The 25,158-nt window shown below is 38.6% G+C and overlaps 1 protein-coding gene across 5 annotated transcripts in view; it reads right to left on the minus strand.

Annotated features, from left to right (window-relative positions):
• Nucleotides 1–25,158, minus strand: part of FIG4 (FIG4 phosphoinositide 5-phosphatase) — a 134,124-nt gene that overhangs the window by 73,547 nt on the left and 35,419 nt on the right. For all 5 annotated transcript variants that reach the window (XM_047101313.1, XM_047101316.1, XM_047101315.1 and 2 more), the window contains 10 exons: nucleotides 21,205–21,353; nucleotides 17,683–17,811; nucleotides 15,273–15,373; nucleotides 13,618–13,780; nucleotides 13,083–13,180; nucleotides 8,840–8,973; nucleotides 6,820–6,936; nucleotides 4,511–4,556; nucleotides 3,697–3,845; nucleotides 2,599–2,765 (listed from right to left, as the gene is read on the minus strand). In XM_047101313.1, the coding sequence (XP_046957269.1) occupies nucleotides 2,599–2,765; nucleotides 3,697–3,845; nucleotides 4,511–4,556; nucleotides 6,820–6,936; nucleotides 8,840–8,973; nucleotides 13,083–13,180; nucleotides 13,618–13,780; nucleotides 15,273–15,373; nucleotides 17,683–17,811; nucleotides 21,205–21,353 (1,253 nt within the window). The remainder of the gene's footprint in view (nucleotides 1–2,598; nucleotides 2,766–3,696; nucleotides 3,846–4,510; nucleotides 4,557–6,819; nucleotides 6,937–8,839; nucleotides 8,974–13,082; nucleotides 13,181–13,617; nucleotides 13,781–15,272; nucleotides 15,374–17,682; nucleotides 17,812–21,204; nucleotides 21,354–25,158) is intronic.

Below are 25,158 nucleotides of genomic sequence, written 5' to 3' on the forward strand. Positions count from 1 at the left end.
AATGATATACCCAATAAGGGGATAATATTCAAAATATATAAAGAACTCACACAGTTCAATATAAAAAAACAAAACAAAACAATTGATTAAAAACAAACAAACAATCGGGGCACCTGGGTGGCTCAGTCAGTTAAGTGCCCAACTCTTGATCTCAGCTCAGGTCATGATCTCATGGTTTGTGAGTCTGAACCCCGCACTGGGCTCTGTGCTGACAGCGTGGAGCCTGCTTGGGATTCTCTCTCTCCACCCTCCTTCCCCATCTCTCTCTCTGCACCTACTCCACTTGTTCTCTATCTCTCAAAATAAATAAATAAACTGGGGGCGCCTGGGTGGCGCAGTCGGTTAAGCGTCCGACTTCAGCCAGGTCACGATCTCGCGGTCCGGGAGTTCGAGCCCCGCGTCAGGCTCTGGGCTGATGGCTCAGAGCCTGGAGCCTCTTTCTGATTCTGTGTCTCCCTCTCTCTCTGCCCCTCCCCCGTTCATGCTCTGTCTCTCTCTGTCCCAAAAATAAATAAATGTTGAAAAAAAATTAAAAAAAAAAAATTAAAAAAAAATAAATAAATAAATAAACTGAAAAAAAAAAACTGATTAAAAAATGGGCAGAGGACCTGAAGAGAAACTTCTCCAAAGAAGGCATACAGATGGCCAAGAGACACATGAAAAGATACTCAACATCACTAATCACCAGGGAATGCAAATCAAAACCACAATGAAATATCACTTCACATCTGTCAGAATGGCTATTATCAAAAAGACAACAAGTAACAAGTGTTGGCCAGGAATCAGAGAAAAGGGAATCCTTGTGCACTGTTGGTGTGAATGTAAAATGGTGCAGCCACTGTGGAAAACAGTGCAAAGGTTCCTCAGAAAATTAAAACAAGAACTACCATATGATTTGGCAATTCCACTTCTAGGTATTTATTCAAAGAAAACAAAAACACTGATTCAAAAAGATGCACCCCTATGTTCACTGGAGCATTACATACAATAGCCAAGATAGTGAAGTTGAGCTTTCTTTCATATGTTTGGAATCCATTGCATTTTTTTCCCTACGAACCGTACATTTCATTTGCCTATTTTTTTCTCTTAAACTGTTGGTCTCTTTATTTTGGCTTATTACATCTAAAGGAAATACTGGCTCTTTATATCTAAAGGAAATTAGCATTTGATGGTAGGTTTCAAAATTCTCCATAGCTTATCTTTTGACTTAATTTGCTGTTTGTCTGTCTATATAAATTTTTTTGGTAATGAGAGGAAAAAAATTCCTAACAACTTAATTTCAAGCATCTTCCTGCCCACCCCAGAAGAATAACATAAAGAAGTTAAGTTTTGTAAAGTTATCTTGAGTGCTTTAAAGAGAATGGTTCTATAAATATATTGTCCTAACATAATATCCACTGTATTTTTAAAATAAGTTGTACACCCCAATGACACCATGCTTCTCAAAATAAAGTCCGTTTTAGCCACATTATTCATAAAATAATTGCTTTCATAGTAGTTCTTCTCGCAGTTGTGGACAATTTTGCCTTATCTTTCCACGACCATTTTCTATCTTTTAATAGTACTCCTTGCTTTTTAAATAATGTACAGCTACACATTCATTCTCTCTGTCCCCCAGTCTTATTAAAAAACACTTTACTTGGTCCTTATGGATCAATAATCATTTGCATTATAGGAACAATGATAACAGAGTACATAAGAGTGGATGCTCCCTTTCCATCAGAATAGTTTTCAACCTTTTCCATGGTAACCCACCCCCAGAGAGATAGGAACATATTGGCACACTACTTACATGAGTGTTACAGGTTGAACTGTGTCCCCCCAAAAGATATGGTAAAGCCGTAAGCCCTGGGACCTGTGAATGTGACCTTATTCGGAAGTTGAGTCTTTGCAGATATGATCCAGTTAAGATGCAGTCACTCTAGGGGCACCTAAGTGGCTCAGTCGGTTAAGTGACCTTCTTTGGCTCAGGTCATGATCTCATGGCTTGTGAGTTCGAGCCCCGCATGGGGCTCTGTGCTGACAGCTCAGAGCCTGGAGCCTGCTTTGGATTCTGTGTCTCCCTCTCTCTCTGCCTCTCCCCCACTCACACTCTGTCTCTCTCTCAAAAATAAACATTAAAAAAATAAAAAAATTAAAAAAAAGACACAGTCACTCTAGAGTAGGGCAGCCCATAATCCACTATGACTAGTGTCCTTACATGAAGAGAGGGACTCACAGGGAAAGTGCCATGAAGACACAGACACAAGGGGAAAATGTCAGGCAAAGTCAAAGGCAGAAATTAAAGTGCCGTACTTGCAAGCCACGGATCACCAGCAATCATCAGAAGCTAAGAAGCAAGTTAGGATTCTCCCCTGGAGCCTTCAGGGAGAAGGAGCACGGCCCTGCTCATACCCTGATTTTGGACTTCTAGCCTCCAGAACTGTGAGACAACAAATCTGTTGTTGAGCACCTTCAAAGTGAGATTCTATTTTATTTAAACTTTCAAAATATTTAATTTTGATTTCACTTAGCCAGATTGCTTAAAAAAGGAAAATGCATAAGAAGAAAAATGCACATCAGGTAAAGTTGTAGAAATGCTTATTATTCCAGAATTACCTGAAAAAGCATTGCTGTAATATCTAGACAGGGTCTGCATGATGTCTTTTGAGTGCTGGGTCCATGGTGCTATCTTTCTGTAGGTTTTGACACGGTGAACAAGTTGAGAACCACCATACTGAAGGGACAGGGTATCCCCATGATCTTCATAGAGTTCCTCAAATAACCTAAACCAAAGAAAAACAAACATTAAAAAATTTTACCGAAAGTGTTACACACGCTCTTCACTTAGCCACCTTTGAATTCCTAAAAGCCTTTCAAGTAGACTCTTGATGATAAATGTACATGCAAAATATACACTATAGTAATAATCTAAAAAGTAACAAAATCAAAGAAAACACTGAAAAGGAAGTAAGGGCACCAAAAACGTAACCCACCAAAGCCAGACCACGGTGGTTCTAACCTTATCGAAAGACTTCTAACATTTTTCATCTTTCTAATTGATTTTTCAGATCAATTTATCTCCCACAACAGAATTTTCTGCCTTTCTGGGACAAACCATATTCTTTCCTAAAAACACGTCTGAAACTCGTATTTCTTCACGTGCCTGTTAAGATTTTCAGTGCAGCAGTATCTGTGGATTTGGCCATTTGGAAGCTGATCTCTTTGCTCAACAGAGCCTTTATGACTCCATCAGATGACCGATAACAACCATCATTGTATTTTCAAGAAACTGCACTTCACGCAGTGCCATGGATCCAATGAGCAGTTAAGACACAGTAATCCTTAATGAAGAATCAATCTTTTATATGCCTTATATTTTTAATTCCAAATGTATGAAGTCACATTACTTTTTCTTTCTAATGCAGTCTGAATTTATTTTTTTTTAAAACCACTAGTCTGTATTTATCTAAAGCACTTTGGATTTATCTAAAGAGCATAGTGTTTACTGATAATTAACACCAACAAAAAATAAAAACCATGGCAATAACACACAGGTCTTTAATAAAAATATTTATTACAGAATTAATTTGAATAGTTTTAGCAACATAATTTTTGAGAAGCTAAATGAAGAAACAAGTTCATAGAATTCCTTATTACTAATCAGTTTTGCTTTCTGTCATTACCAGCACTCAAAAGGCAGAAAAGAAGATTTACCTAACTGCATCTGTATCAAACTGCAGATTAGGCTTGTCGATCAGTCCCAAGGAGTACAGCTGATAAGCCAAAGCACATTTTCCCACCATAAACTGTGCCGTGTTGGTGCGGTCTAAACAGTCCACACAGTTGGTTCGAAGAACACCAGTCTAAAGAGAAATACCTTAAGATTTTCCAACCATTATTCAGTGACCAAAACTGCTTCTATACCACTTTAGATTTCTTTTCTTAAAAAGCAGAAGAAAAGCTGTAGGCAGGGTATTATTCCTGCACAAATAATGAAGAACATTATAAAAGGTTACATTTGCTGCTCACTTAATATTGCTGCAATGGCATTGTTATACCTTCTAGTCTATATTTGAATTTTCTTTTTGAGTTTAAGATAAAACAGATAACTAACATTTTCCACATGTACCAATTAGTAAAATATGTTGCTTTTTCCCTGATAGATCTCTTTTATTGTAGAAACCAAATATTCAGTGGTTGGGGTCTTATTTTTATTAAAGCATGATTAATATATATGGTGATTGTACCTGGGTCATTTTCCAAAGTGATTCGAATTTATTCTTTTCCCATTTGTTTATGTTTCAATTTCCAATAATAAAAATTATAATGTTTAAGAAAAAATCCACAGGCCATTATTATTTTAGTTGCACATCATTTGTAAGAGTTAAACACTAGCAGTAAGGCTTTTAAAAATCCTGATTAATAATTTTGCATTAAATAAGAAGTATATCTCTCTCCACAACTACTTTCAGAAAACATCATGCACTGCGAATACAGATTCTATTCACTATTAATATAATATCTATACCTGCAGGCGACCAGTGGGAATCACACATCCTCCTAGTTCATTCCACCTGTGTTTAAAAATAGATGCTTTAAAAAAATTTTAATAGCATAATCTATATTCATTTTTGGTACTAGCTCTTTATAAAGAATCAAAGTAATAGGGCTGAATGCACCAGAATGACCAGCTGATTCTGCTTACTTTCATTCTTTCTGGTAAGTGAATATGCAAATAACCAAGATGGAATGCTATCCACGCTCTCCCTCCTCACGGAGAACACAGGGAAACCCAGGAAAGAAGCAAACTAACTTGCCCCAGTGTCGCACAACTCAGGCATTTATCACCCATGTTCAACCAAAATCCCTGTTGCATTATTAATTTAAGCCTATTTCCTCTTTGGTCTCTACAGACATGAATAGTAATTGCAGGGGATCTTTCTAATAAAATCTTCCAAGCCTTATCCTCCTTCCCTCAGTGTTAACATTCTCCACCTCCTCTAGCTTTATTTCATGGAGTTTTGTTGCATATCTTTGGTTGTTTTTGCAGACTTCCTTATTATTTTCCCTCCTTCTTATCTTCTCCATGTGCTAATGAATGCCTGGGGGTATGTTCTAAGTACTATATAATGAAATTGCTATTTTATTTTAATTATTTAAAATATTTTAATATTTAAAACATTTTAATTTCTTAAGGTATTTTAATTATTTAAAAAAAAATTTTAAGTTTGAGAGAGACAGAGACAGTGTGACCGGGGGAGGGGCAGAGAGAGAGAGAATCCCAAGCAGGCTCTACACTGTTGAGCCCGGACGTGGGGCTAAAACTCATGAAACCATGAGATTGTAACCTGAGTCAAAACCAAGAGTCGGACATTTCACCAACTGAGCCACCCGGGGACCCCCAAGATATTTTAATTATTTAAAAGAAGGTGCAGTACAGAAAAGAGTTAACAGGTCTGACTGCTTTCCTCAGAAAGGCCTGCTAACACAGTTGGTCCTTGGCTGGCATCTGGGAACTTGTGTTCCCATTCCCCGACAGACAAGAGTGCCTCACTGTACCTAAACTGTCTGTAGAGACAATATGGTTTTGCTGAACAACCTCTTTCCTTACGGGAGTCAGGAATTTTGGTATGTGTCAAGCAGAGCTGTCTAGGGGACCAGCCTCCAATAAAACACCCTGACGCTGAGTATTTAATAATCTTCTCTGATTGGCAACATTTCATACATGCTGTGACAACAGGTTGCAGGGGGAGTTAAGCATGTTCTGTGTGACTCCATAAGAGAGAACTTTGAAAGTTTCACCTATTTCCTCCGGACTTTGCCACATATGCCTTTTCCCTTTGCGAATTTTGCTTTATATCCTTTGACATTAATAAATCACAGCCATGAGTACAACAATATACTGAATGTTTGACATTTCCTCATGAATCAAGAATCCTGGGGATGGTCTTGAGGACCACCATCACATATATCCCAAAATTCAAACTGTAACAAAAGGATGCTTTCTTTTATTATTTGTCTATTTATTTTTGAGGGAGAGAGAGATAGAGACAGAGAGACAGAGTGTGACTGGGGAGGGACAGAGAGAGAGAGACACACACACAGAATTGGAAGTAGGCTGCAGGATCTGAGCTGTCAGCACAGAGCCCAACACGGGGTTCAAACTCACTCACAACTGTGAGATCATGACCTAAGCCAAAGTTGGACACTTAACTGACTGAGCCACCCAGGCGCCCCAGAAAAGGATGATTTCTAAAGACATACACACGACAGTTGGTTTTTGCTCTGTGCGGTTTTTTGTTTTTTACCATTATAATTAACTTTGTTAGCTGAAAATAAAATGCTGGGAAGGTATAACATTAGTTCATTAAAAGACACATAAAACAGGATCCTTGATCTGAAGAAGCTCACAAAGTAGTAATGAAGAAAGGTTTGTGAACAATAACTATAATACAGTGATAAACATGATTTTCATAAAAATGTCATAGGAAAAAATTTACATTTCATAAATGTATTTAGTCTATGGAAAAAAATTCCTGCCCTTAATGCTGAAAAATAGAATTCATTGCAGAAAATTTTACTTGGCAGAAACATCTGATGTAATGTTTATTCCATGAATAAGAGATATTCTGTGGCTTCCATCAGAAGTCTATACAACCGCCAGAGGAAATCCCATGCCGATAGTGAAAGTTCATTCCACAATCACATGAGCAGCTTGTCTTGTCTCCCCAAAGAAATAAATTCATCCATCTTTCAAGTAATACAAACTGCTCATATTTACAATAATTTTATCCACAAGAGCAAAATTCTTGATTTAAGTTTTTACACCATACATACTTTTCATCTGGCCGCAAAATGCTACAGTAAGAATCAGGGCGGTTTACAAAGAATCCAGTTTTCTTCACCACACTTTCTGCAATCACATTCAGTCGATCAAGAACATTACACAGCTTGCTGAGGAGAGGAGGAAGAATGAGAAAAGTGAGAAGAGACAAGTCTAATGTATACTTATCTTTACATCAGAAGCAAATAAAGTCTACAGTAATGACAGGGATTTAAGGTTTTTTTTTTTTAATATGAAATTTATTGTCAAATTGGTTTCCATACAACACCCAGTGCTCATCCCAAAAGGTGCCCTCCTCAATACCCATCACCCACCCTCCCCTCCCTCCCACCCCCTATCAACTCTCAGTTTGTTCTCAGTTTTTAAGAGTCTCTTATGGTTTGGCTCCCTCCCTCTCTAACTTTTTTTTTTTTCTTCCCCTCTCCCATGGTCTTCTGTCAACTGATGAATGGATAAAGAAATTGTGGTTGGGGCGCCTGGGTGGCTCAGTCGGTTAAGCGGCCGACTTCGGCTCAGGTCACGATCTCATGGTCCGTGAGTTCGAGCCCCGCGTTGGGCTCTGTGCTGACAGCTCAGAGCCTGGAGCCTGTTTCAGATTCTGTGTCGCCCTCTCTCTGACCCTCCCCTGTTCATGCTCTGTCTCTCCCTGTCTCAAAAATAAATAAAACGTTAAAAAAAAATTTTTTTTAAAAAGAAATTGTGGTTTATATACACAATGGAATACTACTTGGCAATGAGAAAGAATGAAATATGGCCTTTTGTAGCAACGTGGATGGATCTGGAGAGTGTTGTGCTAAGTGAAATAAGTCATAAAGAGAAAGGCAGATACCATATGTTTTCACTCTTATGTGGATCCTGGGATTTAAGTTTTAAAATGTCTGGTTTGTATTCAACAGGAACATTGTAACAATTAATTTCTGCAATATAATGTGTGTTCAATAACTAGCAAGATTTGGTGCAAGAGACATGAAGGGCCTGTATCAACTCTTGGCAAGCCTTAATCTTGGCACATTACATCCCCAGGAGAGCTTCTCCCAAAGCCTTTCACTACTTAAGAGTCAAATCAGTCAAGTCAATACGCATTCATAAAATGTGAGCAGAATACAATGCACAGTGTGGGTGGCAGGGGAAGAAAACACTGGAAAATAAACATGAATGGTGCCAACCTGTAATCAGTCTTAGACTCTAGGAAAATGTGTGCGTATGTGTGTGTGTGTGTGTGCATGGGTATCTAACCACACGAAATGAGTTAGAAAAAAGTACAATGAGTTAAAGTACAAAACAATACGGTAACATTAAAAAAATGAACAACACCTCAGAATGAACTTAGTGTTAATATGAACGCCTAGTAAATGAGTAAAAGGACAATGTAAGGTTAAGGAAAGAAAGTTCCTTGGATGACCAGAGTTTTGAGTCAGGTCCTTGACAGGTAAAGGAGAGGTAGGAATGCACCCCAGGGAGGTGGGGGTCAAACCACAGAAGAAAAGGCTCAGGAACGGGACCCTGGCTGCCACCCTGGAGGCTGGGCATGCAGTTTCATCTTCTAGGAAGAGAACAGCCCGGGTATAAAGAAAAAGTTACTACATTCTGGAGTGGGGCTTTAACACTACACTAAGAGTTTGAATTGCCTATGAACAGTCAGGAGTCACTACAGGTTCATCCACAAGCCAGACCTGCCAAAAGTGGTATCTGAGAAGGTGACCAAATGGGGACAAGATGAAACAGGGCACAGTGAAACTAATGGCTGTAAGGGAAAGCGTGGAGCAGAGATGTCCTGAAGTGACTAGTTACTTAAAAGAGAATGTGCAGGTGGTATCGGTGGTGGGCAAAGAAAAGAGTTTGGTCAATTAATTTAAGCACTCAAATTATACATCAGCACCAAAACAGCCCCTCAGTGGGTTCATGAAGGAAATTAAAAGAGAACGTTTACTTTACCATGGAGAGCAGCTTCTGGCTACTTTATGTCACAAGAAAAGGAAAATATCAGAACCAAACATATGGACATCTACTCACCTCTTGGTGTACTTGGCCATATCCCAAGGAATATAAATAATGGTGTGCTCAGGAGGCAAAAACTGGTTGAGGTACGTCACAGCAGCTACAAGTTCTTCACTCAGAATTCTCTCATGCTTTCTTTTCTCTCGTTCCTTTATCAAAAATGAAACATTTTCAGGGTTCTAGTTACCTTAAGTCAGAGGAAGAGACTTTCAACATTTTTACTTTTCAGCTAAGGCAAGAAGCCTAAGTCTTAAATATACTGGAAAAAAAAAAGCCTAAAATAAAAATAATATAAATTCAAAGAAATAAATACTTCATTGAAGTCAACAGATAATTAGCTTCAAAAATTCAAGGAGATGAGATTTCTTTTTAATAACCTCCTGCAGCTTCAAGAAGCTCGGTTCACCCTCCCAGGCCTCGTCTCCACCCTCCACACCCCACTCTGTCAGAAAAGAACTCCCCAAGGACCAGAAGAACGAAACCCTGAACTCCAGCCCGCTAAGGACAAGACAGAAATCCACTAGGTCTGGATGGATAATCTCTAAACCGGCTGAGAGTGTTTTGCAGCCTACATGTGTTTCTAAATTTGACTCTTAAACACCCTGTGAGGTAGCCAAGCGAGGCACTTTCTCCCCTTTCAACACTGTGGTTGAACTGAAGTTGAGAGGTGTTCATGGACCAAATCTTACCTTCTGCCTCCCTGCCTGCTGTACCTCCTTACATATTACATGCCTCATTTAAGAGACATTAATGCAGGGGCGCCTGGGGGGCTCAATCGGTTAAGCATCCGACTTCAGCTCAGGTTGTGATCTCGCGGTTCATGGGTTCGAGCCCCAGTCAGGCTCTGTGCTGACAGCTCAGAGCCTGGAGCCTGCTTCAGATGCTGTGTCTCCCTCTCTCTCTCTCTGCCCCTCTCCCACTTGCTCTCTATCTCTGTCTCTCTCTCTCTTAAAAAATAAACATTAAAAATTTTTTTTAAAAAAAAAGGAGAGAGGCTAGTGTGTTCCAGTACAGCTCTGTGGCTGGAATGCTGGCTCAGCTGCCTGCTAGCCACATAGCCTTGGGCAAGGTTCTCACCTTTCCAGGGCCTCTATTTCTTCATCTATAAAATGGGGTAACAATAGTATCTCCCTTACAGCGATAATGTGAGGTTTAAAAGATATAAAACACAATAATCTCTTATCAGAGTAACTGTCTGTGAGAACTATTAATAACAATCAGCCATTTTTATTGTTATCCTGATCAGGACTTCACTTAGAAACAAAGAAAAACAATTCAGTGACAGTGACACCAATACGGTGTTGAGGCACTATTGCTGGCATCAAAATGGGTCTCTGCTGTTTTCAGTCATGGTATTAGTTATTAATTGTCATGAATGTAATTAGATAGCCACTGTGGAAACAAAAAGGGTATCTCTTCTGCACAGCTGAATAAGTCAAATGGAGGAATTAGAAAAGAGTTGATTAAGAACAGTGTTAAATCAGTTTAGGATGAACATGTATTTAGCTGTTTACAACTGAGAAAATTAAATTATGTATCTGGAATTTTTCTCAAAAGCACTTTGAATCAACTAGGGAAACAAAACCTTTTTGAAATTTTTTGATCAATTTGACATTTTATGAGAGGGAGAGAAAAGGTTATTTAATCAACCTTAGGTCATCTCCATGTAAAAAGAATCTGCTTTATGCCTTGTCTGTCCATCGTGGATTAGTGGTAGTGGGTTTAGTCAACCTCCTTTGGGTCGCAGAGTCCTATTACAACCAGATGAAAACGTCACAAATGCAAGTGATTTTAAGTATCACTTCAAGAAGTCAGAGACTCCCCCACTGCCTGTCACCCACGGCCCCCAGACTAAACACATTCAGTGCTTGATTCCAGGTTGACTTCCGATTGATTCCCCAGTAGTGGTACTGACCACCGTGCATGGATTGCTACAAAATGTCAACCAGCACCTCAAACTTGCACAACTAGGGAAGGTGGGGTAGGGGTGGGATTACAACACAGGGTAAAAGAGAAAAGAAATCAAGAAAAGCATTTCATTTTAGTGACTTCATACAGAGGCAGAATAAAGAATGAACATCCTGGGGTGCCTGGGTGGCTGACTCTTAATTTCAGCTCCGGTCATGATCTCATGGGTTCGTGGGATCGAACCCCACATCGGGCTCTGTGCTCACAGTGCAGAGCCTGCTTGGGATTCTCTCTCCCCCTCTCTCTCTCTCTGCCCCTCCCCTGTGCACATGCTCTTTTTCTCTCTCTAAATAAATAAATAAACTTTAAAAAAAAGTGAATATCCTTCAGTATCATTCAATACACACAAATGCATTCTTTGACTCTAATTACAAATTAGTACTTTTTCCAAATGAACTGAATAAACATCTTCTTTTAACATATGAATAAAACTAACAGCAAAAACAACTAAAAACTTTTTTCTATTTCACAAAATAGCGACTTAATCTCCAAACTATTTTCTACTTATCTCTAATTACTGCCAGGATTTTTATGATAAACGAGTACAATTTTTTAAGTCCCCTGATTAACCTTTAAATATTAACAAATATATTTTGTTAATAAATGTACATTTGAGAAACCTGGGTAAGCACACTTTACAATCACATGTATCGGATGTTATTTTTGAATCTGCGTATTGAATACAGAATTACTTCAAACATCATAGACTGAATGTCCGTTTAGCCATAGCTTCTAACCATATTGTACGGACTTTGTAAACCATGAAGAAGAGCCAGCGTTCCCTATTTTGGTGAATGGCATCACCATCCATCCACCTGAGTAACCAGAAGCCCAGGGATCAAACCTGACATCTCCCTCTCCCTCATCTCAAATCTAGCCCATCACCGAGTCTACTGCTTCCATACACTTCTCCTCAGCTCTACCATACCCCCCTGGTTTAAACCAGGGTCACCCCTTTTCTGGATAATAGAATAACCTCCTATGTGGCCTTCCAACATATTCTTTAACCTTGTGCCAATCTACATGTTCTCTTTGTTGAGGTCAGGATGACCTTTTCAAAATACAAACCAGACCACAATCCTCGCAATCATGCAAAACCTTCAATGGTTTTCCATTACACTCCCAGGATAAAGACCACACTCATCAACACACCCTACAATGCTCTGCATGGTCTGGCCAGAACTATCTCTTCAGCCTCGTCTCACAACAGGCTCTCTGGTCCTCATCAGCAAGGCCCCTGCCATAAGGCCTTCCCTTCCTCAAAGGTACCATATCCGACCCAGGGCCGTGGTACCTGCTGTTCTGAGTTGAATATTACTCCCTCTCTTCTTGGCCTAGTTAATGCCTCTTCCTTCAGTCTGTACTGACTCATCATCTCCTTGGGGGAAACTTCTCTCCCATTATAAGCTCTCATAGCACCGTTTAGCCTGTCTCGGTACCTCTGCATTACTTCACCATCTCCTCCATTAGACTATTAGCTCTGTGAAGGCAGGAATTGTTTCTGTGACTGCCTTGGCACAAAGGAAACCTTCAAGAATACTTGTTAAATAATGAACTAAATGGACACAGGATTCCTTGGTGTTGATTAAATTAACATTTCTTAATCAACCTCTCAAAATAACCTCAGACACTACTAAGTTGTTGGCCACTGCTGCGACCATAACAAAACCCTTGCTCTTCATGCTTTCGGTGTCTTTGTGGCTGTGGACTGAGATTCTTTCAATGCAACAGATATAGATACAATTTATTACCTGCTCTCCCTGCTCTCCATCCTAGGCCAATGACCTGAGTGCCTACTTATATACACGAGGTATGTTGCCCAGACGCCTCTCACAAGGAAGCACAGAACTGTAAGGCCATGCCACCACTTTGTCCACCTGGTTCTTGAACCACAGTAGTACCCCAATTTCTGAATCTAGCCTTTAGACCTTACTACTACATATTAGCTTTCCTAAGAGATCTCTGGATTGTCTAGGGAATGGGGTGTATCAAGACTAGGTTGTGACTGTGTGATCTCCATGCTTCCTTCTCCAATCTGTCCTGGAAACTCAGAAGACAGACAGACAGCACCACCCTCTTCCCTTGAAGACATACTGCTGATTCTCCCAGTTACCCAGGGAAGAGGCCACACAGAATCTAAGGCCAAAGGACAATGCCTTCGACAATCAGACACAGTGCTCTGTCACAACACAGAAAGTCTATAAAGCAAGCTTGTTAAACCCCTTTGTGCCAAGGAAAGATTTTTCTGGTGTGACTGAATTTCCTAAGCAAACAGATGAGCACGCCATACCTTCACTAAATTCAAGATGATGATGGGGGAGCCAAACCTTTGAAGCATCTGGTCAAAGTGAAGGGCAGCCACATGTGCAAATGGATCTGCCTGATCCACTGAGGGGGATAAAAAGGATGAATAAATAAATACCAAAATAAAAATTATAAAGCAAGAATAAAGATGCATAGGGCTTGGTTTTGTTTTTTAATGTTTAAAAAATGCAATAAAACTAGTAGTTTCAATTAATTAATTCAATTAATCTAGTAGTTTCACTTCCCAAATTCCTCTTGAGCTTATCAGACCCTCCTTCTACACGTATTTATTGAATTTGACTGATTCTTACATTTCTGAAGTAAAATACAATTTACTAGCAGCCAAAATTAATGAAAACTTATAAAGTTATTGAATAAAAATAACAGATGTCCTTCTTCTAAATTATCTACCTTCCAGTAGCAAAACTTGGTTAAAATCTAAGAATTTATGAGATTTCTGTTCATCATCTCTAACTGTGGATTAAAAAAAGGGTTACTATTAAAAAGATTGTTCCACGTACACGTAATAGGTGGTTTAGGCATCATAGTTGAAATGTCCTGAGACCAGTATAAAGGCACTGATCCTCTAACTTGTACATAAGAAGAATAACTTCCTGCAGTAAAAGACATCACAGAAGCATCGCAGAGTATTTGTTCAGTCTCCACTTCATTTGCAACATCGCCCTGGAAAGAAAGGTGGCATTTAAAGATATTTTATGTTCTCAGAATTTTTTAATGGAACAAATTTCCAAGTATATAATGAAATTATAATTCCCATTTTAGAACATTTTAAAGAGGTAAATGTTGATCAATATTCAATGTGCACATTAGAAAAGGAAAGCCATTAAAATGCAACAACAAAAAAGGCAATTAAAAATAGCCGAGAATAGACTAGGAAAAAATCAAATTAAATAGCTAATAATACAAGTAGCAGACAGAGAACAGCCTGAGTGATATAAATGGCAGAGAGGGACAGAAAAGGAAAACAATTACATGAAATTATACTGGAGGTCAGCAAGACCAGCAGAATATAAAACTTTAGTTCTGAAGACCAGGGAGGAATGGAAGGGACAAAACAGTGAGATTCAAATAATGCCTGATGGAAAGAAGCAAAAAAAAAAAAAAAAAAAAAAAAAAGTTCTTGAGTTCGCTTTACTTGTAAAAGTATATAAGGATATGACGAAGAATAATTTTCATGTCTGTTTGATTATCCTTAAAATATTCAAAAGTAAGTAACATAGCAAAATTCCAATTTTTCTTAGAGCACCAGTTATAAATATTTTCATTGTGTTGATATAATTTTAAGAACAATGTTGCTATTTTTGCCCCGGATTAAAGCCAGTGTCTCACTCAATTGTCTACTCAAACACACATCTGCATAAGACTCAAGCTGTCTACTGCAAATGGAGATGAAACACTCAGAGGGGATTACTTGACTGATGGCAGGACGGAATTTCTGTTGTGGTTATTTTCCAGGGGTGAGCTGAATAAGGAGCCTCCCTTGAGCCAACCTAAAGCAGAGGGAGTGGAATTAAGGGTTTCCATGCCTTGCTCTACTTTGTCTTCTCATCAGGGAGGCATTTCCGGGGCACCTGGGTGGCTCAGTTAGTTAAGTGCGGACTTCAGCTCAGGTCATGATCTCCCAATTCGTGGGCTCGGGCCCCACATCCGGCTCTGTGCTGACAGCTCAGAGCTTGGAGCCTGCCTCGGATTATGTGTCTCCCTCTGTCTCTGCTCCTCCCCCACTCACGCTCTGTGTGTCTTTCTCTCAAAAATGAATAAACATTAAAAAATATTTTTAAAAAAGATGCATTTCCAGCAAGTGCTCCCCTCTACTTATTCCTCAGATGGAGGAGCTTTGCTATTTTAGTCTTTACACTAAATATGCACTACATTTTGTCATATATTACTGAAATGGCTCATTGTCCACAATGTTAGACTTGTCACAACTCCCCAAGGCATTGCATAACTTGCTCTAAGATAGCTGATTTTCCAGAACATCTGTATATATTAGTCATATTTCCCAAGTTTCAGACACTCTGGGGAATTAATTATTCTCTTGATCATGTCCCAAACTAACAAATGCCATCTTCTAGAATTCCACTTTGCTTCCTCTGAAAGCAAAGCAGATGTGAAAGGTGAAAATGTCAGCAGCACTGTTGCTTCTCCATCTTACCTCACAGTTTGCGCCTCTCTTGAGAAAGCGGGTCCCGGCAAACTTACTGGATCTTCTAGCTATTAGAGTGACATAGACTGGTCGTCCATAGATCAACAACTCTTAGAAATCGAGTTAAAGCTGTCAGAGCATTCACACCGAACGGTCACACCAAACCAAGAGAATCATTATACCTTCAATATGCATTTAAACATATCTTGTCCAGAAGGTTAAACAAAACCAAAAAGCTCCACCCAAGAATGGAATAGCATTGGGTCTAACGGTTCCTCCAAGTTATGCAGGTATTAAAGCAAAAACAGGCCTACCTAAGGAGTGGTTTCCATGAATTCTAGAGGAAACGGTAATCAGGTATAGGGTTAGTGGCCAAGGGAAGACCTGGTCTCACCTTACAGCCAGCTAAAGGATGTCAACAGGTACAACTAATCCTTCCTTAGTCTTCAGAGATCATATACTTCTCAAAGAGAGCATATCTCACTTAACAGGGGGTTTAAACTATGAAGCAATATATGATACTTAGGGGATGGATGAGTTTAATACAGTAAATGCTTAATGCTATAAATGCTACCCAAATTTGTCACCTAACTGCAAAAACTAAACACTGTGAACTGTTTAACCTCTATACAGCTTATGTCACCTTATTTAACTTTCTGAGCCTCAGTTCCATCTTCTGTAAAGTGGTGTAAATACTAACAAAGTAACTAACTTTATTAGATGGTTGGGAGGACTAGGCTAGGTAATGTGTGTAAACCAGTGCCTGTCCTATGGCAAATGCTGAATAGATAGCAATTCCTTTTATTATCATAAAGACTTCCAAAATTCATTACATGCTTGATAACTAGGAAACTAGATTCATCATCTAAACTAATGAGCTTTAAAATTATAATCCATGGTGCTATTCCTTATTCTAAAAAAATAAACATTTTTACTGTGCTTAATATATGCCTGGCCCTGAGTTAGCTCTTGGCAATACAAAAGTTTGGAACTACCTTTTAGAAAATGCCTTTAGAAACTGTGGCACATTCCTTTGTGCGCTCTTGGTGGTGAAAACCTTGTGTTCTTTCCAGGTAGATTTCACTTTTGGAAACAGAGAAAGTAATTCGGAGCCAAATCTCATTATTCACTGAATACACCAAGCAGATAATACTACTCACTGCTTGAAAATTACTATAAAGTAATGATCTCAAGTGTGGCACATAAATCTCATTCATTCCCATTTCAAACCTCCTCTATGTCCTCAGCTAGCCTCCCTTCTTCCCTCATTTGCCATCAAGAAGGCACCGCCGGCTGCCTTTAAGGCTAACCTCTCTAGATATACCCCTGGATCCCACTCCTCCCGAATGCTCTGGTGCAAGAAGGAATATTAATTAATTACATTTACCCACTTAATGGTCTCAAAACAAAAAAGTCCTTTAAAGTTTTCACTCTAGGTCTTAAAAAAAAACCAAGGCACAAGAATGTCAACCGGAAAATAAGCTAAGTGTACAAATGCCCTACATGATATCGAAAAGGGACAGGAAAAACCTAAATACCACTCCTAGAAAGTATACACTGCCTTTCTAAACCTCGTAGCATGATAGCACTTTCTTGAAAGGTTTCAACCACAGCTAGAAATTAAGTAAAAGGAAAAAAAAATATTTGTAACATTTAACTTGAAATCAGCTTAACCCAAGGTTCAACCTACTTCTACTTAATCTGTTACGTCCCTTCCCAATCCAGGCTTTTAGGACATTATGCCTGAACCACTGCAATCTCTTCCTAACTCCTGTCCCTGTTCTAGTCTCATTTTTCTTAATCCAGCTTGAAAACAGATGTCAACTCAACCCTCCTAAGTACTCCCATCTACATTACCCTCTTGAAAAAACTTTCCAAAATTCAGGCACCAAACTCCAAATGCTTACTTAGTCTGACCACCAAAGCAGTCTGGTGACTGGCAATCTGACTCCCCACTACCCACGACGTTGTACCTCCCAGGGATTTTACATGCAGAATGAAACTACTCCCATGACCTTCTCTACCCCTACGCTCATGATGCTTCCCCCGCACCTATGTGCTCACTCCCTGCTTGCTGCTAAGGTCTGACTTTTGTTTAGAGCCCAGGCCAAGCCTGCCCCATCCTCCCCACCTGTCAGTGATTCTGCTCCTCCTCTCAAATAAGAATGATACTTACTGCCTATATCCCTTACTGGGCACGCAGCATTTTCTTCCCTGTTGTTTATCCTTTTGTGTACAAAATAGACCTGTTCAAATGGATTGCATTCCTCTGTATTTCCACTACCTGGTATCATGGGCAAGTTTTCCTGCTGGGTGCACAGAATGGTAAATATAATCTTAAAATTCATATATGGTTTCCTACAAATTGACACAGCATAAGTTTAATAATATATATCTTAGTTTTTTTGAAAAAGGATACTTGACTGTCCACAGAACCCATGAATAATATACAACAGCCAGTCACGATGCACAGTATTCTTAATTATATCTAGAAGTTCACCGTTCCACACATACTTCATATAAGGCTCACTGCAGATCCCAAATACTCCTGAAAAATAAAACTTGGTATCAGAAAGATAAGGAAATGGGTCAACACTCCACTCATTTTTGAGTTAAGTTTTTAACTTCAAAATAAAATGCCTGGTTAAGAGCACTGCCATTTTCAGTGGCTATAATTCACGTCATCACTCAGAACAGCACAGAACTGTGCTGATTCTGTATAAAGTAAAAGAATAAACACATTTTTCTGATTTGTGAGAGCTTTTAACCTAAGAGAAAGGAAAACAATAGGGAAATTAAGGACACATGTACAAATACATGACTAAGGCCAAGAGACTGCACTTAAGCTGGCTGGAAGCATTGCTCTGGGGTTAGGCAGCCGGGGTCCTAATACTGGCTCTGCCTCTCATCAGCAGGATGACAGGTGTGACAAAGAGCGTTACTTACTATCTCAATGCCTCTGCTTCCTCAATCGTACCTGTGTCATGTGGTTGTTGTAAAGATGAAATAAGTTGGAAATACACATAAAGTGCTTTGAACCAGACCAGTGCCTTACTGATACTTCCATAAGTGATATAGCTATTATCACATCAGGTTTTGTCTTTGTGAAGAAATTAATTTCATCAAACATGATTTCAGCATATCCAGATACATTTATTAAACACCAACAAGTTTTATAAAACTTACATAAAGTACAGCATAAGAAATAAGTATAGTTAAAAGAGAATGGCTTAAAAGACTAAAAAGTTCTGGGTAGCAGGCTATTTCCTTCTCAAAACATGGTATGTTAAGAGTGTTTATATACTACAACAAATACACTTGGTTTGATTCATAAAAACTAAATCTTCTCTGCCCTTTCAATGCTTTACGCAAAGCATGAATAGTGCACACATGAACCAGAGTCCAGTCTTTGCCACTTACCAGACTCTGTGACCTCTGGTGAGTTGCTTAAACATTTCTGAACTGTGAAATGATGATACTACTACTCACCTCAGAGATAGGTTCAGATTAAATTAACATACCCAAAGTAACTAATACACTGCCTGACAGAGTAGAGACTTTTTAAAAAATGTATTATTGTTTTTGTTTTCTACCTACCCCATACCTTCTACCCTTACTCTCTGTTTCCTATCAGCTTCCCCCTCTGTGGTAAGAGAATAGTGTACCCACCAAAAGATGTGTATGTCCTAATCACCAGAACATGTGAATATGTTATGTTACATGACAAGGAGAAATTGAAATTCAGATGGCATTCAGGTTGTTAATTAGATGACCCTGAGATGGGGAGATTATTTTGGATTATCTAGGCGAGCCCAATGTGATCACAGGGTCATGGTAAGGAAAAGAGGAAAGCAAGAATGTGAATGTCAGAGTGACATAACGTAGGAAAAAAACCTCACTGGCCATTGTTGGCTTTGAACACGGAAGGGGCCCCAAACCAAGGAATGTGGGCAGCCTCTAGAACACGGAAATGGAAAGAAAATGGATTTTCTCCAGGGTGTCAAAAAAGGAACGCAACCCTGCCAACACCCTAATTTTAGTCCACTGATACCTATTTGGAACTTCTGACTTCTGTAACATAGTACATTTGTATAGTTTCAAGCCACTAAGTTTGCGGTAATTTGTTATAGCAGCTATGAAAACCTAATACACAATGTTATTCATATCTGCCAAGTAGAACTGCTCTAGAGAGAATAAAAAAATTAAGTGCTTTTAGAGAATAAAAAAATTAAGTGGAATCCTTAATTAGGATTCCAGAACAAATATTCAAATTCATATTTAGGATGACAGTGCAAATTTAGTAATACTTTAGCTTTTCTATTATGAAGCATGGTATTTAGAAGAAATGATGCAAACAAATATTCAGGCACACATTGCCTTATCCTCCACCTGTGTCTGGCAGTATAGGTTACAATTTGGGAGTCTGAACCAGGGCAAATTTATGTGGTCTGGATGTTCTGAGGTAGGTGGGGTGTACTGAGTTTGGCCTCAGTATAAGAGAGTCAATCTAATAGGTTAATAATAGTCAAGGGCAATGCCAGGGATGATATCCAGTTTAAGTAACACTCTAAGTCTACTTAGAGTGAACAAGAACCTTTGGCAAAATGTTAATAGGGCACAGCCTCTTCTTGAGTGTCCTGCAAGGACAAACTTTCTGCAACTTTAGATTACATTCTACCTCTCCACCCACATCTTCATCACCATTATTTAAGTTGCACAGAGAAAGGTGACCAAGACACCATTGACTTACTATGTCTCCATAGTAAATCCAATTCAGCTAAACTACTTTAAGCCTGAAACGATTCCTTCACAATATTCACTTTAGCTGTGCCCCTGGCTTTAGAGTTCTAGACCAACCCAAAAATCCAGGGATAAAGGTACCATTCTGCTGTGTGACCAGTTGGTCTAGGATTTCCAGGGTGACCCTAGACTAGTCACATGTGGTCCTGCAGTGATCCTCTAGTGGCCCTGACATAAAAAGGCCTGTCTTGATACCATATGGTTTTACTCTTATGTGGATCCTGAGAAACTTAACAGAAACCCATGTGGGAGAAGAAGAAAAAAAAAAAAAAAGAAAAAAAAGAAAAAAAGAAAAAAAAAAAGAGGTTAGAGTGGAAGAGAGCCAAAGCATAAGAGACTCTTAAAAACTGAGAACAAACTGAGGGTTGATGGGGAGTGGGAGGGAGGGGAGGGTGGGTGGTGGGTATTGAGGAGGGCACCTTTTGGGATGAGCACTGGGTGTTGTATGGAAACCAATTTGACAGTAAACTTCATATATTGAAAAAAACTAAAAATAAATAAAATAAAATAAAATAAAATAAAATAAAATAAAATAAAAAGGCCTGTCTTGCTTGACTCTTGGGTCAAGCTGGGACCAATCAAAATAAGAACAGTTTTTGATATGCTGTACTGGTTCCTCAGCACACTGGCCATGTGATCTTAATCTCTACACCTAGGTTTTCCACTTAGTATTTATTTCTTTAAAAGTGGCATCATATCTACCGAGCAGAGTTGTTAGGAGAATTAGAGATACTGCAGCAAATGTCAAGGACACAACAGATAACCCATGATGAGTTTTTTCCAAAACTCTCCAAGAAGTAAAATAAAGCAGTGGTGTATTTCCCAATATTCAAAAAAACCAATTCCCCTTTCAAACTTCACCACAAGTCTAGACCTAAAATGTATTCCATTAAAAGTACATGGAAATTTCCTAGGAAATGTCAGCACACAATTTTCTGGCTGGCCCACAAATGAAATCACATCATGATTAACGGTCTCTCCAAAAATGAACTGGTCAAGTTCATGTATCTGGAACAACCTCATGTAAGGACAAACAACAATAAGGGATAGAGAAATATGAGGGAAATGTGAGTTAATTTCATGAGATGCCATTTCACGGATGCCGTATTAACATGCGTTAGATGTGCTGAAAACCACCTACCACTTCCACCCTGTGTAATTAATCCTTCATCTTCAAAGATGTCGAAACTCTCCTGGCGAGTCTGGGTTGTTTCTGACTTTAACATCTCCAGGGGCATTCGCAAGACAGTGAGATTATATTGAAGTGAGTGGGACAAATCATAGCTGTAACTAAGAACATAACTGAAACTTAGTAAGAATTATAAAAGCAAAACATCTTTCAGTCTTGGCTCCTATATGGAATGAAAAACTGTCAACTATATTAGCACCTGTTCTGTTACTTGGAAGCAATGCTATTCAAGCAAGCACTATAAAACCATGAATGTAACTGGAAATTTAAAAATCACTGCATCCCTAAAAAAATTAAAAACAGAAATACTTTCAAGCCAGTAATTCCACTTCTGGGTATTTACCCAATGAAAACAAAAACACTAATTTGAAAAGATATATGCTCCCCTATGTTTATTGCAGCATTATCTACAATAGCCAATATATAAATATGGAGGCAACCTAAGCGTCCACTGAAAACAATAAAAAAGAATGAGCTCTTGCCATTTGCAACAACAAAGATGGACTTAGAGGGCATTACACTAAGTGATATAAGTCAGACAGATAAAGAGAAATACTGTATGATTTCACTCAAATGTGGAATCTAAAAAACAACACAAACAAAAACAGAAACAGACTCATAAGTGCAGAGAACTGGTCATTGCCAGTGAGGCGAGAATGTAAGATGGGCAAAAGAGATAAAGGGGATTAAGGGGCACAAGCTTAAAATTATAAAGTAAGTAAATCACAGGGATCAAAAGCACAGCATAGGGAATATAGTCAATAATATTGTAATGATGTTATATGATGATAGATGATGACTATACTTACCATGATGAACACTGAGTAATAAGCAGAATTGTCAATTCACTATGTTGTACACCTGAAACTAATATAATATTGTATGTCTACTATGCTTCAATTAAAAAATAGGGCACCTGGGTAGCTCAGTTGGTTGAACATCCGACTTCAGCTGAGGTCATGATCTCATAGTAGGTGAGTTTGAGTCCCGCATTGGGCTCTGTGCTGACAGCTCAAAGCCTGGAGCCTGCTTCAAATTCTATGTCTCCCTCTCTCTCTGTCCCTCCTTCACTCACGCTCTGTCTCTCTCCCTCTTTCTCTCTCAAAAATAGATAAACATTAAAAAAAAAATTTTAAATCACTGCATGACTTAGGCATTTGCACAATTAGAAATATATGAGAAACCAACATTCACTGACTTGCAATGTGCATTTTTTGCTTTACAGTGAGATCAGTATAACGTCACAGCCTTGTGCAAAGAGGTCACGCTCTCATACGTATCTGAATAGAGTTGTATAGATGTTACAGTATCTACGCAATAGTGCATGGTCTGTACTCTAGTTTACCTATGAACAAAAGTAATTCTATTAATTTTTAGTGATAGTTCCATAACTGACTTCATAATAAAACAGGAATAAGAAAATAATACAGGGGCATCTGGGTGGCTCAGTCAGTTAGGCATCCAGCTTCGGTTCAGGTCATGATCTCATGATTAGTGAGTTCAAGATCCACGTCAGGCTCTGTGCTAACAGCTTAAAGCCTGGAGGCTGCTTCGGATTCTGTGTCTCCCTCTCTCTCTGTCCCTCCCCCATTCTCTCTCTCTCTCTCTATCTCAAAAATAAATAAACATTAAAAAAATGTTTTAAAAAGAAAATACAAGCCATTATGATAAAATTTGTTTTAGAAGAGTAATACTCATCCAAAAAGTTATCACAGTCTTTGCAAATAAAATTTGGCTTTGAGGCCATAAGAAACCCATTTTACAATTCTGATTTCACATAATTAATAATTTTTAAAGTATGTCTAGTTATATATTTTAGCACAGAATGTCATCTAGAATTCATGTGTACCCAAATTCATAAAGATGGCTGCAATTTTGTCTGAAGACTCACAAATTATTTCAATTATTATTTCTTCTTTAATTTATTCATATAATTTGATTGAAATTTATTTTTTTCATTTGTGGAATTCAATTTTACTACATTTGCTAGATGAAGCCATTAATTTTACTAGTATCTAATCTCAGGGATAAAAGTTGTATTAAGAATTTGGTTTTTCAATCATATTTACAATAGCATCAAAAGATAAAATACAATGGAATAAATTTAACCAAGGAGGAGAAAGATCTTACACTAAAAATTGTAAGACACTGATGAAATAAACTGAAGATACAAACAAATGGAAAGATTCCCCATGTTCATAGATCAGAATTAATATTGTTCAAATGTCCATACTACCCAAAGTCATTCACAGATCCATATCAAAATTCCAACGACATTTTTCACAGAGGTAGAACAAACAATCCTAAAATTTGTATGGAACCACAAAAGACCACCAACAGCCAAAGCAATCTTAAGAAAGAACAAAGAGGGGCGCCTGGGTGGCTCAGTCGGTTGAGTGGCCGACTTCGGCTCAGGTCACGATCTCGCAGTCCGTGAGTTCGAGCCCCGCGTCGGGCTCTGTGCTGACAGCTCGGAGCCTGGAGCCTGTTTCAGATTCTGTGTCTCCCTCTCTCTGACCCTCCCCCATTCATGCTCTGTCTCTCTCTGTCTCAAAAATAAATAAACATTAAAAAAAAATTTTTTTTTAAAAAAAGAAAGAAAGAACAAAGATGGAGGCATTATACTTTCAGATTTCAAACTTTTTTACAAAGCTACAACATTCAAAGTAGTGTAGCATAAAAATAAACACATATGTAGATCAGTGGAATAGAACTGAAAGCCCAGAAAGAAACCCATGCATACAGAGTCAACTATTTGACAAGAGAGCCAAGATGACACATGGAGAAAGGATAGTCTCTTCAATAAATGGTGCTGGGAAAACTGGATAACCACATGCAAACAATGAAGTTGGACTCTTGTCTTACACCACTCACAAAAAGTAACTCAAGATGGATTAAAGACTTCAATGTAAGACCCCAAACTGTAAACTTACTAGAAGAAGACAAAGGGGAAAAGCTCTTTGACATTAGTTTTAGCAAAGCTTTTATGGATATGACACCAAAACAACAGGCAACAAAAGCAAAAATAAATAAGTGGGACTACAGCAAACTAAAAAGCTTCTGCACAGAAAAAAAATCAACAAAATAAAAAGGCAACCTATGTAATGGGAGAAAATATTTACAAACCATGTATCTAGTAAGGGGTTAATATCCAAAGCACATACGGAACTCATATAACTGAAGAGCAAAAAATTAAAAAATAAAAAATAAAAAAAAACAAACAAAAAAACACAAAACAAATCACCAAAACGAAAACCAAACAATCCAATTAAATAATGGGCAAAGGACCTGAATAGGCATTTTCCCAAAGAAAATGCCCTACAGACACATGAAAAAATGTTCAACATCACATCAGGGATGCAAATTAAAAACACAATGAGATTGCAACTCATATCTGCTATAACGGCTATTATCAAAAAGACAAGAGACAAGTGTTGGGTAAGCTATGGAGAAAAAAGAACGCTTGTGCACTGCTGGTGGGAATGTAAATTGGTTCAGTCACTGCAGAAACTGTATGGAAGTTCCTGAAAAAACTAAAAATAGAACTACCAGGGATGCCTGAGTAGCTCAGTTGGTTGAGCAGCCGACTCTTGATTTCAGCTCAGGTCATGATCTCAAGGTCTGTGAATTCGAGCCCTGCATCAGGCTCTGCACTGACAGCACAGAGCCTGCTTGGGATTCTCTCTCTCCCTCTCTCTCTGCCCCTCCTCTGCTCACACTCTCTGTCTCTCAGAATAAAAAAATAGAACTGCCGTATGATCCAGTATTCCCACTTATGAGTATATAGCCAAAAGAAATTAAATCATCATCTTAAGAGGTATCTGCATACCCATGTTGACCGAAGCATTATTCATGATAGCCAAAACATGGAAACATCCTAAGAGTCCAGAAATAGGTAAATGGATA

This window comes from Lynx rufus, unplaced genomic scaffold (genome assembly GCF_022079265.1).
Source record: "Lynx rufus isolate CCGP_SWC_20201006 ecotype Redwood Valley unplaced genomic scaffold, mLynRuf1.p SCAF_6, whole genome shotgun sequence".
NCBI classification, from domain to species: domain Eukaryota; kingdom Metazoa; phylum Chordata; class Mammalia; order Carnivora; family Felidae; genus Lynx; species Lynx rufus.